We start from the raw sequence: 14,359 nt of genomic DNA, 5'->3' as shown, positions 1-14,359 counted from the left end.
GTGGCCAACTCCCCACTACGTTATCAGCCCTGTTCTGGCAGTCATAGATGTTCCTTAAGGTCTGAGCCCTACATGGATGAGTAACACTAGAAAAGCTTCCCCACATTTTGATCATGTTCAGCTGTTGGAAACAAGTAAGAGTGCCAGGAGTGTGAGAGTAGCCTGCTCCCGAGAGACGATGGGCATCTTCTCTATGAACTGCAAAACAGAGTTCAGAAGTTTTGTTGCATGGGTTGTAGTTTTCTATTATCATTACAGAAATAATTACCACTCCTATTTCAGTGCTCAAGTATAGGCACTGTCAAGTGAAAACGTGGCCAAAGGTTTTAAGCGAATTCCCACTATATTCATTTGGAAGGGAACATTTCTTAACGGGTGATCATTCGGTTTTGTACCAAAAGCACAAAACTAATTATTTTAGCCTCTGTGATGCCGTTTATGCATTCCCAGAGAAGTCCCCAAAAGTTGTTCTTAACAAATCTATGCTCTGTAAAAACAGTGTAAAGGATACTGGAAACCTGTTTTTCCAAACATTGGTGACTTCTTATATTTTTATATAAGAAACTAAAGCGCAAGCTCATCAACAGCTAAAACACCTTCCATTTTAAACTATTTTTGTGTTTACTTTATTCATTTTTATGTTAGTAATATTAATCAGTATGCTGACATAATTCCAGACTGATTCAGAGGAACTTAAAGTAAGGGGGATTAAAGTATCCTAGGGGTCTTAGGTTACCATGTAGCACAATCTGTACATCAGAGAATTCACACTATTATGGATCTGTAATACACACTGCTAAGTGTGACGTTTAATAATGTAGGCCTAAATGATTGCAAGGCATGTATGAACATATAAGTGTTGCCAGTGATCTACTTGTATTCATTTTCAGCTTATAGAAAAGCAAGAATTAGTAACATCTTAACTGAGACAATATATTGCATTTATCTTTATAAAGAATACTTTTAAACAGGTAAAACCTTTTCAACACTCACTAAAAAACTACCTTGGGGGCTTTAACATACACAGTATGTTGTATCAACAGTACTGCATAGCTGATTTTCATTCCTCACAGTCATCCTACCACCATTTATTACCACCTACCGTTTATATAGGAAATGAAATGTTTAGTGCTACTTTGAACTTTGCACACTTTTGTGTATCCAAATTTACACAACAAAAATAATTTTTTGCTTGCGTGGACAGATGATTGTGCTAGCAGAACCGAAAAGTCAAGCTACAAGGCAGCTTCAAAAATTTGCTTCTTGAATTTTCATAGCCTGTCATTGTTTCTTGTGGGTTTTTTTTGTTTTGTTTTGTTTTTTGCAAGGGCTGTGTTTTCTTTTGGGTAACGGTAAAATTTTATGGCTTTTTCAATCTATGCCCAAATACACTCTGAAAAATCAAAAAGATGGCCTCCGAAGGCCATCACGGCTTCCATTTAGAGGTGCCAATAGCTGTTAGTGGCATCAAGTCCTAGTTCTTGCCTTAGGCAGTAGCAAGTCTGCAGTCATTTCTGCTCCTGCTTTTCATCATCACAAAGTACAGGGGCAAAAAATGCAAACTGTGATCTCAAAATGAATACGTACAATGAAATTCTGTATAAAGCATACTAGTTGCCTTCCAGATGGGACATATGCCTTCAGATGACCATTTTGGACTTTATTTGCTTTAGAGGGGAAGAAATAAATTAAGCAAAACGCAACAACGTTTCCTAGTAATACAAAAGTCTGGGCCCTCTATACTGCTAGTCACATTTAAAGAAAATACCTTGCAAAGTTTTGCATCTACTATTGACCGTAACTATAGCAAAGTAACCCTTTTTCTGTTATTAGAAACACTTAAATAAATTAAGCCATGCTTTTACTGTTATTTTAAATACATTCTTGGTTCCATTTAAGTCAATGAATCTGTGTGTCTCCATACATCTAGTGGATTTGACTCAACCTGTACTACCTCACTAGTGACTTTATATGTATTGATTATACTTGAACTTTTAAATTTCCCTTGTTTTTTCTCTTCCAGGTTGATATGACTTCAGAAAAAAGTAAGATTTTCTTTTTTTTAAAAAAAACATTGTAATGCAGTTTGTATGAAAGACAGTTAAGAATAAAGATAAGCATAAAAGACAGCTAATCTTTAACTGCTGTTGCTAATAACATCAATACCTTAAAAAGGTAACAGAAAACAATTTAATACCAAAGCAGCTATCCAATTAAATACATTTTAATGTATAAATTAACAAGTAATACAGTTTAAAACAGTTCATCTAAGCATTTACTTTCCTTTGACATCCCTAGTGATCCCGCTATTGCTATTTTGCTTGTATGAATGCTCATCCCTCCATTTTTTTGTTTTGTCCATTTGTTGACACACATTGTTGCCTCATATTTGAGATAAATGACAGTATCACTTTTAATGAAGACTTAATTAACACTCCAATAGATTTCATTAAACCCATGAAATAACAGCTGTGCAAAAAAGTGATACTGTCCAAAGTAATCAGGCTGTTTAACCCTTCTCCCCCTACCCTGCCGCCTTTACTGTGGTGAAATATGGCTGGAAATATGACTGTTAAGCTTCGTACAGCTTATATACCCTCTGTATATACAGAATCGGGCCATTATTATTAGAAACTGCTGAATCCAAAACAAATTCCCACTGTGAAAAGAAACAAGTGATAAAATCAGACAACAAAGCCTCCAGACCACTGTAATAGAGAGAGAGTTTTTATCAGCATCTTCTGTTTCAGCTGTTCTACTTAAAGAATTATTCTCAGGAACAAACATTTGCACTTTAATTTTCAGAGTTACGTTGAGGGACAGAGCAGCCACCGAGACGGCTGTGCTGCGCTCACCTTCCTTGGCAGAATGAACAGCTTTGCGATCCAAGCTAGAAACACTTCGGTGCAGGTGTGAGGGAGGCCAGCCGTGTCATGTCCGAAAGCTTGTAGAGTAATAATCCGGGATGTTAATGACTACACTGCCTATCCTAAAAGGTCCTTCTCCTGCACTCTACCAGCTGCATTTACTGACAGCTATTGACCGTTCCTGACAGTTCAGGAGTCCTCTCACCTTTCGCTAGCAGTAACTCTACCACTGCTTCCTCACTCTGCAAACTTAGCTAGGCCACAGAGAACCCCAGCAGCCATTCTTGCTACCAGCCACGCGCTGTTTGGATAGTACTTGTGGTTTTTCTACCCACTGGAGCTTCTTTGCTTCAGGTTCATTACCTTGATTCTTTGGCCAGTGAGATAGTCATCCTTTTGACATTTATGAATATATGTATTACAAATCTACAGAATTACTAGACAGCATTTCAGTAGGCACTAGACAGTTCGCCCTAAAAACAGCAGCACCCAAGCACCATGTTTTCAGCACCAAAATCACCCCCAGCAATCTGCTTATAATTAATGTACAGCACTTAGCATTCATTACACACAAGAGAATAGTGTAGCCAAATGGATATATTTTTTACAAAGCAACACGGATAATTTTGTATTGTTTAGGTTCCCTTTGTTTGCACTACTACTTTGGCTTTTAGACTGGGGTGCAGAAATGTGTCAAGATTTATGTGGTGTACTACCTTTAAAAGAAAAATGTACAATTATATTTTCTAAGCATTGCGTTCTGTTCATAACTTGTTTCAGTCCTCCAATGTTTCATTCTGCTCAATATACATTTTCCAGTGGTCCTTCCTGAAATTAAATATTCCCAGCAAGCAGTTATGGCATAATGGGAATTATCTACATCCACTTGCTGTATATTGATTGCACAGATTAGACAAATATTTCACCACAGTCCGTTTTACGATATTTTCCTGTATCTTTAATTCATATGATTTTTAGAGCTATTGTTGGTTTTTTTTTTTTAACCGAAGCTACATACCCAGCAGCATTTGCAACACCTTTGCTTTGCATGGAAATAACTTGCCTTACATGAATTGTATGTATGTGTCTAGTGTGACTGTCTCTATTTTTGGTTGCCATACATTACATATTTTAAAACTTTGAAATCACTTCTAAGTTGATTCACAGTTTTTTCTTATTATCTCTCCTTTTCTTCTCTGTCTTCTCCTTCCTCAGTCAATTCATTAGTTGTCAATGAGGATGTTCCAAGGAAAGGACCATGCCTCTTAAAACAAAAGACTGTTTGTTTCATTGTTTAGGTGTGAAATCCCCTTAGATGAAATGCCGGTTTGCAGCTGATTCAGATCTCTACATATTTGATCATATTTTAGATTAAGCAGAATTACTTTTAACTTTTTATTTTGGTCATTAAGAAAAAAAAATGTTAACCCAATGTTATTCTGACAGTTTGCTAACACTGGCTTTCTCTTAGAGGAAATCGACTTTCAATCAGTTCTAATGCTTTCCCCCTTTTTTCTTGTTTATTTTTATTTGAACATTGATCTGTAACATCTGAACAATCTTGAGATGCCTATCTTTGTGTAACTTCACTGTGTTTCTTCTGTTTTTAATTTTAAATTTTGTTGTTGTTGTTGTTGTTTTGGGTTTTTTTTTTCAGTGCTGTCCTGATTTGGTTTGTTACAGCTTTGATAATGTATGTGTGGTTGTGCTATATTGATAAAGTTAAGCAAGTTATTTCCTGCCATTTTCCTTTTCAGTTTGGTTCCCTCCCCTCCACCCCCCACCCCCGTTAGCTTTGCTTTGCTCTTGTACCCTCAGATCTTGTGGATCCACCATTCCTGGCCCATTTTGTTGACCTTCCTACCACTGCAACCAAAGACTGTCATTTTCAGTCCTGATTACATTTTCCAATCTCTATTTTTGATTTCCATTTTACTTTCAATGTTTTCGTTCACATCAAAGATGACGAGACAGAATCTACAGAAACATCTATCCTGAAAAGCCATCTGGTTAATGAAGTCCCTGTACTAGCCAGTCCAGACCTGTTGTCTGAAGTTTCTGAGATGAAACAAGATTTGATCAAAATGACTGCCATCTTGACAACTGACCCTTCTGATAAATCAGGCTCCATTAAAGTGAAAGATCTTGAAAAACCCACTGAAGAAGAGCCAGGAGAGCCTTTTGAAATAGTTGAAAGAGTGAAAGAAGACTTAGAAAAAGTCAATGAAATTCTGAGAGGTGGATCCTATACCAGAGAAGAACAAGTTTTGCAGAAGTCCCTTTCCAAACAAGAACTTGTAGAAGAAGAATGGGTCATTGTCAGTGACGAAGAAATTGAAGAGGCCAGAAGAAATGCTCCTCTAGAAGTCACTGAACCTACCTGTGTAGAAGTCAGGGTAGATAAAGGGCCAACAGAAATGGAGAAGCCAGACATGACAGGAATGGTAGATTACCTTACAGAGGATTTAAAAACATACGTTTCTCTTCATGACGTACAGCCAGAAGCCTTACAAGAAGACTTAGTAGAAGAGAGATTCGAAGCTGTAGTAATAAGCAGGGATTCTGAAAAAGAAGGACAAGAATCTCCAACAACTGAAGCGCTGAGTCCGCAGGAGCAACACAAGCCAGCCTTAGAAATTAAAAAGCCAGTTAGGACAAAGTTGAGAGACAAGCAAAAGCAAAAGGAAGGCAAGGCGCGCAGCAGTGAAGAACAACCAGGACTAATGAAGCTCACTTCAGATGAGTCCCTAGGTGAGGAACCTGGCTTAACACTGACAGCTGCTCCTGAGGCTAAAGCTGTATCGCCTGTTATAGAGGAAACTCCTATAGGCTCAATAAAAGATAAAGTTAAAGCTCTTCAGAAACGAGTGGAAGATGAACAAAAAATACGGTCAAAACTACCTGTCAGAATTCAAGCAAGAGAAGGCACTGCTGAAAAGACTTCTAAAAGACCAGTACAAGTCAAAAAACCGGTAGCACACAAAACACAACCGCCCGTTTCACCTTCTTCTAAGACAGAAAGACTCGAAGAGACCATGTCAGTTCGTGAACTGATGAAAGCCTTCCAGTCAGGGCAAGACCCGTCCAAGAATATATCTGGACTGTTTGAGCACAAATCTGTCAAACAGAAGCAACAGCTCCCTGAGAAGGAAACAACTCGGAGGAAAACAATTTCTTCACAAAGTGAAACGAGGCGAGTATCAAGCCACAAGACAGACAAACAGAAGGACAAACAAAGCACGATACTAAAAGCAGAGAAAGAGCCGCAATCAAAAAAAGGGAAAATGCAAATTTCTACTGTCGAAATTACCAAGAAAGCTGTAGGGAAAGAGCAGGTGAAAGAGCAGAGCGGCAAAAAAACAGCTGAACCTCTCCCTCCAGTATTTGATGATGAAAGTGCCAAAGATACAGCGGTTGTGAAGGGCAGGACTTCTGATGACCAAGGAGATGCGGACTTCCAGATCAGCCCTGACAGAAAAACCTCAACAGACTTTTCTGATGTCATTAAAGAGGAACTGGAAGATAATGACAAATATCAACAGTTCCGACACCTTTCAGTGACAGAGGAGGGAGAGCTTAACTTGGAGCAAGTACTGACCAGTCCTTTCAGTGTTGCTTTTCCTACAGAGTATGTGAAAGATGGATTCCTTCCTGCACTTTCTCTGCAAAGTGCTGCTTTGGATGGGAGCTCAGAGAGCCTTAAACACGAGGGTGTGGCTGATTCTCCAGGTAGCCTGCTTGATGGAACACCTCAGATCAGCTCTGAGGAAAGTTATAAGCATGAGGGTCTGGCAGAGACTCCAGAAACAAGCCCTGAAAGCCTTTCATTCTCACCAAAGAAAACCGATGGGCAAATTGAAGAAGCTAAAGGAGCAGCTAGAGAACACACAACAGCAGAAACATGTTCTCCGAAGGAACTCTCTCCAAAGGAAGTTGAAAAAGGTATTACTGAAAGACAGCTAGATGCTGTTACTGAGACTAGTAAGTCTCACTCTGACCATGTATCCGAAGAGCTTGTACCTACAGCCTCTGAAGAAGAGGCTGATAAACTTAAAGAAAGTAGCTCAGCTTCCATTATGAAAGATATTAGCAGGGATAAAGAATCCACTGCACATTTAACTAAGTCTTCTGAAACACATGACACTGCTTTAGAGAAAGAAAAAGATATAAGCTGTGAACGCCGTGTTGTGGTTAGAAGTCCCCAGAAATTGGAACTTTCACTTGCTAGCCATGATAGTGAAAGCTTTAGCCCAGTTGCAGATGACTCTTTTGCTATAAGTCATAAAGACTCACTGGAAGCAAGCCCAGTGCTAGAAGATAACTCATCACACAAAACGCCTGATTCTTTGGAGCCCAGTCCTATGAAAGAGTCTCCCTGCCGTGATTCCCTTGAAAGTAGCCCTGTAGAACAAACAGTGAAGGCTGGTATTTTGGGACAGGGCCCTCTTCAGTCCGTTCTTAGCAAAGGAGAAACCTGTCCAGAGCTGGCATCAGTACGTTCCAGGATTCTCCGTGACCCTGAGGGAAGTGCTGATGATGACAGTCTAGAGCAAACATCCCTCATGGAGAGTTCAGGGAAAAGTCCTCTTTCACCTGAAACTCCTAGTTCTGAAGAAATTAGCTATGAAATCACACCTAAAACAGCAGACTCGCAGGCACTGTCAAACATACCGAAGTCAGCCGTGATCCCTGAAGTCAGTGAAGAACCAGAGGATGATTCGGAAAGTGAACCAAAGAAGAGATTCACCCCTGAAGAGGAGATGTTTAAAATGGTGACCAAAATCAAAACGTTTGATGAATTAGAACAAGAGGCAAAACAGAAGAGAGACTACAAAAAGGATTGCAAGCAAGATGAGTCTTCTGTAGTTGCGGATTCAGAAGCCGCATGTGAAGTTGAAGAACCGGAGTCAACAGCTGTAGAAGAAAAAGATATACCTACAGTGGTGACGTCTGCAGCTGAGTCTAGAAAAAGTTCTTCCTCTTCAGAAAGTGAGCCAGAATTGACTCAGCTAAAAAAGGAGGCCACCTCAGGCCTCTTAATGGAGCCTGTGATCCGAGTGCAGCCACCCTCACCATTACCATCCAGCATTGACTCCAGTTCTAGCCCCGACGAAGCAGGTTTTCAACCCATTGATTCAAAACATTGCCCTATCAGGATAGGTGCAGTTAAAGCAGAACAGGATAAGCCAGCAGAAGATGACAAAGAGGAACCACTTACCCTCGGGGGCAGCTGTAAGGCTTCCGCAAGAGAATCAGGCACTTGTCATTCAGATGGTTGCGCATCAGCAGAAGCTGATGAATCAAAATGTGACAGTACAGATGACAGTGAGACAGTTAGTCCCGGTGCCCCAGCCACACAATCTGGGAGTACTCTGTGTCATTCCATGGGTGACAGTTCTCAAAAAGAAGTGCATGTTGAGCCTTCGCTAACACTACAGCAATATGATACTACTGAAAACGATGTCAAAACTGCTGCCTTGTTAACAGACACGGGTCTCATTTCTGCAGGAGCTGTGGCTGAGACAGCAGGTGATAGCTCTTGTGGACACAGTACCACTGAGTACTCTGTACCACAAGACGGCAAACTGGCTGAAGATGATACCACTGACCATTCTGCTTTGGGAAGTGGTTTGGGAAAAGCAGATACAGATTTTGAAACATCTCAAAGAGATACTGATGCTGAGGAACCCTTACCAGAGTATTCATCCCTTACCACTGAAACAGTGGAACTTGAAAGTTGCGTAGCAGATGCTGCTGAGAGTAGTGCTCCTTGTATAGTAAGTCCTTATGAAAATGTGTCTTCTGAACATTTCTTTACTGACTCTGAAAGTAAGGTAGGATCTGGTAGAAGTCTGCTACCTAGGGAAGACTCTTCTGTTGAAGAAGGAAAAGATCAGACTGATGAAGCTTTACTTAGCAGAGACACAGGTAGTGAATATCACTCTTCAGAGGAAGTATATATGGAAATAGAGCCCAAACCAGAGGATGCATTTCAGAAAACGTCACAAGGGTCTTCAGCATCAGATTCCACAAAATCTGCCCTTGGGGATATAAGAGATGAAGCAGAGAAATTGATCAGTCAAGTCGTCATCACTAAAACTGATGCGGATTCTGACATGTGGAGTGAAATACGTGAAGATGATGAAGCTTTTGAAGCTCGGGTGAAAGAAGAGGAGCAAAAGATCTTTGGGTTGATGGTAGACAGGCGATCACAAGGCACGACACCTGACACAACACCGGCCAGAACACCCACCGAAGAAGGGACACCACTTAGTGAACAAAATCCTTTTCTTTTTCAGGAAGGAAAGTTGTTTGAAATGACTAGAAGTGGTGCCATTGACATGACCAAAAGGAACTACCCAGATGAAAGCTTTCACTTCTTCCAAGTGGGGCAGCAGCCTCAGGAAGAAGTTTCTTTATCTGAAGAAGTGACAGAAGCAGCAGAGGTGGAATCTTCTAAGCCGAAGAGCTCACCGGATCCATTTTCACCTTCAGAATCAGAGGACTCAGAAATACAAGAAAAAGATACGCTGAAATATTCACCCCCAGCATCTGAGTCTAGTGATAGATCAGAAGAAATGATGGGTGAAGGTGTCAGCATAGGCACCACAAAAGCAGATCTTAAATCCAGAATTCCGATTAAAATGGGTATTTCAGCTTCTTCAAAATCACCAAAGAAAGAAACTGCTGCCTCTGAAGCTGAGCCCCTCTCCAGAACGGAGACCGACGTGGTTGATAGCAGTCAGGTGCCTTGCCCTATCTCTCCTGAGCAGTCTGTAGTAGAAGATGAGTTAGATTTTTCCAAAGTCACTAGATTAGTTTGTTCTGAACAGGGTGATGAGTCCCCAGACTCTTCACCAGAGGAACAGAGATCTGTGATTGAAATCCCTACTGCTCTAATGGAGAGAGTGCCTTCTTGTGAAAGCAAATCCAAAATTCCTGTAAGAACAGCTGCTGCTGCATCCCAGTCCTTGCAACAATCGGAAGATGAGAGCCTTCCCACAGACAGCTTCCTAGACAGTCTGCAGTATGAAGGAAAAGATGACCTAGCAAAACCAAAGTCTAAAATTCCTGTCAAAGCAGCTTTCCAAAAAGCTGAACAACAATATACATACACAGACACATCTGTCCGCAAGCTAGAGTCACCCAAAGCTCTTGACGTGACAAGCAAACTACCTATGAAACCAGATAACCGAAGTAAATCTGAATCTGATGCAAGTGTTCCCATGGACCCAAAGACTAAACGTTCAATAAAAGCTAGGAGTTATGCTGAGGCAGAAGCAGAGACCAGGGAGAGGGAGAGGGAGATGAAGCTTGAGCTAGACTCAGATGAGGCAACCACAGCAAGACCCAAGGTATTTTCATCACGGTTGCCAGTTAAAAGCAGAAGCACTACAGCCTCCCGCAGTGCTTTTAGTCCCACAAAGGAAAGTAAGGAACATTTTTTTGACCTTTACAAAAACTCCATAGAATTCTTTGAAGAAATTAGTGATGAAGCTTCTAAATTAGTGGAAAGACTCACACAGTCAGAGAGAGAACAAGAAATAGTTTCAGACGATGAAAGCAGTAGCGCCCTAGAAGTTTCAGTTATTGAAAATGTGCCATCCAGTGAGACTCAGCAGTCAGTTCCTGAAGACATCTTTGACACCAGACCCATTTGGGATGAGTCTGTAGAGACTCAGATTGAACGTATCCCTGATGAAAATGTCCATGACCATGCTGAAGGTATTTGCCAACGACTGGGATTCCCTGTGCGACGCATGTCATGAATTAAACTTTTTGGTTTTTTTTGTTTCCTTTGGGGTGTGTGTGTGTGATGTTCGTATACACGTGTAATGTGTGCAGCATTTTCTTTTAAGCTTTTGGTGGTTAGCTGTTTATTTTTTTCCCCCTGTGAGCTGTGTTTGGTTTTTTTGTGTTGTGTCTGTATTTTTTCTTGTCTGTGAAACAATCTCAAGATTGCAAACCGTGAATGCTTATGGAAGTGTTACCTTAATAAACAAAAACACTTCTAAAAATATGTCGTGTTTTACCATTAAACTGATTGCTCAGGCCATGCACATTTTGGCTTTCCCTGGCCCTATTCTTAACTATTAATTTTTACTAATAATGAAATGTTTGGGCATTGATTGAAACTGAGACAGGTGAATTCTTTTCCTTTTAAGCTGTTACACAAAGAACCCTGCAGAAGTTTTAAACAGTTAAGTTTTTAATGTTCCTTTTTCGGACTATCTGTGGCTCAAGAAAATTCTGTGTCACCAGTAGCTTTAGTACAAGTTTTCTGGTGTTTGGTTTTCCTCTCACCTAGTTGTGTGCTATTACTGAGTAGCCATGGTGGAAATCCAGTAGCTAAAATGAAACATGCATATATCATTATCCCTAAGCAATTTTCTAAATCTGAGATATCGCAATCTGTGTGTGCATTCAGGGAAAACCAAAACTCAAGTCCTGCCATCCTCAAATTAGCTCTGGGGATGGGAGGAACAGTCAGTCTCACTGTTACCAAAATAAATCAAGGCTGGCGAACGAACACCTGATTTTTCCTGGCCTTCATTGTAAGTATTTTGTATCGTTCCCTAGCTGAATGGTCAAATACAAACCATAATATGAAGTGCCATATGGACTGTTTGAACAAAACTTTCCCTACGACAGAAACAACATAACTGGAAGCACCAGTCCAGATGAATTTTTCAACCTTGGCATTTGCTAAGGAGGCGTGGAAAATTATGGCTCTTGACTTAGCTGAAGTCTTCAGTTTAATGTTAGAATGAAGTTTTAGAATAAAATGCTTGGCCAAAATAGGCACAGTAGGCGCTTCAGTCCTTGTTCACATTTTCATGTGAAAGCCTGATTTTCAAATGGAAAATGTAGATAGTCCTGTGCTTTTTCAAAAATCAAGCTTTTTTTTTTTTTTTCTCTTAACCTGGGGATTTATAGACCTCACTTCAGTTACCCAGTTGTAACAGCCTATCCGCATTTAGATTACAGAAGTTATAAAAATAAAAAACAAGGACACTTTCCCTTCTTGGGCTGTGTCACCTATGAAAATGGTTTTTAACTTGTAAAAGGCAACTTTTGGCTCTCTTTAACCTTTAGATCAACAGGATGATCAGGAAAGGACAGAGGAAAGACTGGCCCACATTGCTGATCATCTTGGATTCAGCTGGACAGGTAAAATGCATGCCGTCTACTCCAGAAAGGAGGGGAGCACTTCTCACTTTTTTCATGTTTCTTTCAGTTGATTTCCTGATTACCTAAAGATGTTCTCTAGAAATATTTCAGTAGCTTACTGTCTTCTGGTTACTAAGATTCCTATAGCCTATTAGGTAAGAACTCCGACGCAGAGGTAAGGCCTCGGCACTTGCTGTGGCATCCCCTAGGATGAGGGTGACAAAGAGCTGGCATACGTTACCCTGCTCTTTCTCGCAAAATGCAACAACTCTGGCTAGAAGATAAATTAATACATGAATAAACATCATCTGTGTTCTGGAACTCCTGAGCCGGAAGGCCACTATAGGGATAAATGACATCAGCTTCTTTTCTACAGAACTGTGCTGTGGAAAAAGGGATAAAAAGGGACCTATTTGTAACAGTCACATTAATATTGTGGATTTAATAGATCTGAGACAGTTATAACATTATTAGGGACAAGCGAAAGTAACACAGAATGAAATGCAGATGCCTATGCCTGAAAATCGGCTCAAAAACATTTATAAAGAAAAAGAGCTGTGCAGAAATCTGAGTGCTGGCTCAAACTGCAATCCAACAAAAATCGCTGCAAAAAAAATTAAATCGAGTCTACGCTTTTTTGTATCTATCCCTAGTGCAGTATCACGCTCCTGAAAATAAGCAAGGCTCTAGGAGTTAAAGAAGAATTGTACATCAGAGAAGAAATGTTAACACCTTCATGATGAAGATTGTGCTCTGTAGTGTTTTTATAAGCATCTTCAGAGTATATGCAAAATATCACCGATGCTTTTGCTGATGTTACTTACCTCTTCCTTTCCTGTCCTCTATTTCAATCCATAGAGAAGACTGGGAGCATATGTCACTCATCGCAACATGGATGATCTTGAAATCAGTAGGACTTGGACCTATGCAATGTAACAGATTAGGAATCTGCATAAAATTGTGTATAAATGAATAGACAGTTCTGAAAACAAAACTAGAAGAAAATGGATGCTCATCAAAAGAGATAGTAATGTTTTAAAGCATTTTAGAGAGGGCAGGGCAATACACCTGCATAAATCTTCCTGTCTTACATTATGGAAAAGAATGATTACAGTAAAGATTAATGCATCAGATGTTACTGCAGGGAGATGAAATAGTGGTTGTTTTTTGTTCAAACTTATTTGACTACCTCGGATTTGAATCTAACTTGTAGTTACTGTCTATTTGTTAAAGTTTACACTTGGAGCAGTTTACAAGCCAGCCTGGAAATAAGGTTGGGGTTAGGGTTGCCTCCGCCCTGCAAAATCAAGTCCATGCCACTATAGCGATAATAACAATGCAACAGAACACTAATCCTTCTTTGTGAAAGAAGCAGAAATCTGGAGACCAGGAATAACAGCAGGAATCTCACAAATTCTCCATGGCTTTAACTTATTTGATGAGCTGCTTCAGCAGCTGCATCTTAGCTTTGTGATGGCAGAAAGCTGCTCCCGGTTTTGGATACGATAAAGATGGTACAGGCGGTTAAAACATTTCTCTCTTTTGGACCTGCAGGCTGAGCCTATGCTATATAAGACAGACATCAGTTACTCCTGGTTTTACATTTTCAGTTTTTGGTTTTCAGCTGTAGCTCATAGACATTTACTGTTCTTTACGTGAAATGAGTCCAGGGGAGTGGTATTATTATGCCTTAATCTAGCCCTACGAAAGGGCGTTACTTAAAATTAGTTCTTTTACCGCATTTCGATAAAAGTTTCTGAAATATTCAGGATTTCAGAGGGTAGAATCTGCTGAGCATGGGGCGCTCTATAGCTAGAAATATTTTTCTCTGCTCATGTGCTATTTCCACAACTGCACGCTATTTGATAGCTTGTCGCTGCTGAATATTGTCAGTAGCGTCGTGCCTCTGAGAACTAGGAATGGTGGACACAAAAACTAAAAGCTCACGCAGACCCATCACTTACAGGCATAACGCATTTCTGTCTTTGTCATGAACTTACTGTTTAACAATGTCTCTAAATATAATGCAAGTTACATAGAAGCAGAGGGAATTGGGTTTCCGAAAAGTTTGTAATCCACTTTGCTGCTGACAACCGTAAAATAGGTGGGGAAAAAGAAAAAGACATCTTTACAGAGATGGATTTCTTTTTCAGAGCTGGCAAGAGAACTGGATTTCACAGAAGAGCAAATTCACCAGATCCGAATTGAAAATCCTAATTCACTTCAAGACCAGAGCCATGCACTCCTCAAATACTGGCTTGAAAGGGATGGGAAACATGCAACAGGTTCGTTTCCAGTTACAGTACACACAACTCTCTCCA

General features: G+C 40.2%; 1 protein-coding gene across 32 annotated transcripts in view; it reads left to right on the top strand.

Moving 5' to 3' along the window:
• The window catches only part of ANK2 (ankyrin 2), a 375,969-nt gene that overhangs the window by 345,281 nt on the left and 16,329 nt on the right, over positions 1 to 14,359 (top strand). For 18 of the 32 annotated variants that reach the window (XM_064450620.1, XM_064450616.1, XM_064450610.1 and 15 more), the window contains 3 exons: positions 2,024 to 2,045; positions 11,964 to 12,038; positions 14,192 to 14,323. In XM_064450620.1, the coding sequence (XP_064306690.1) occupies positions 2,024 to 2,045; positions 11,964 to 12,038; positions 14,192 to 14,323 (229 nt within the window). Of the gene's footprint in view, positions 1 to 2,023; positions 2,046 to 4,829; positions 10,593 to 11,963; positions 12,039 to 14,191; positions 14,324 to 14,359 lie in introns of all 32 variants that reach the window. The other 14 variants (XM_064450596.1, XM_064450601.1, XM_064450602.1 and 11 more) reach the window with 2 other exon arrangements.

The sequence above is a fragment of the Phalacrocorax carbo genome, chromosome 4 (assembly GCF_963921805.1).
Source record: "Phalacrocorax carbo chromosome 4, bPhaCar2.1, whole genome shotgun sequence".
In the NCBI taxonomy this organism is placed as follows: Eukaryota; Metazoa; Chordata; class Aves; order Suliformes; family Phalacrocoracidae; genus Phalacrocorax; species Phalacrocorax carbo.
This window is presented reverse-complemented; position numbering and strand designations above follow the sequence as displayed.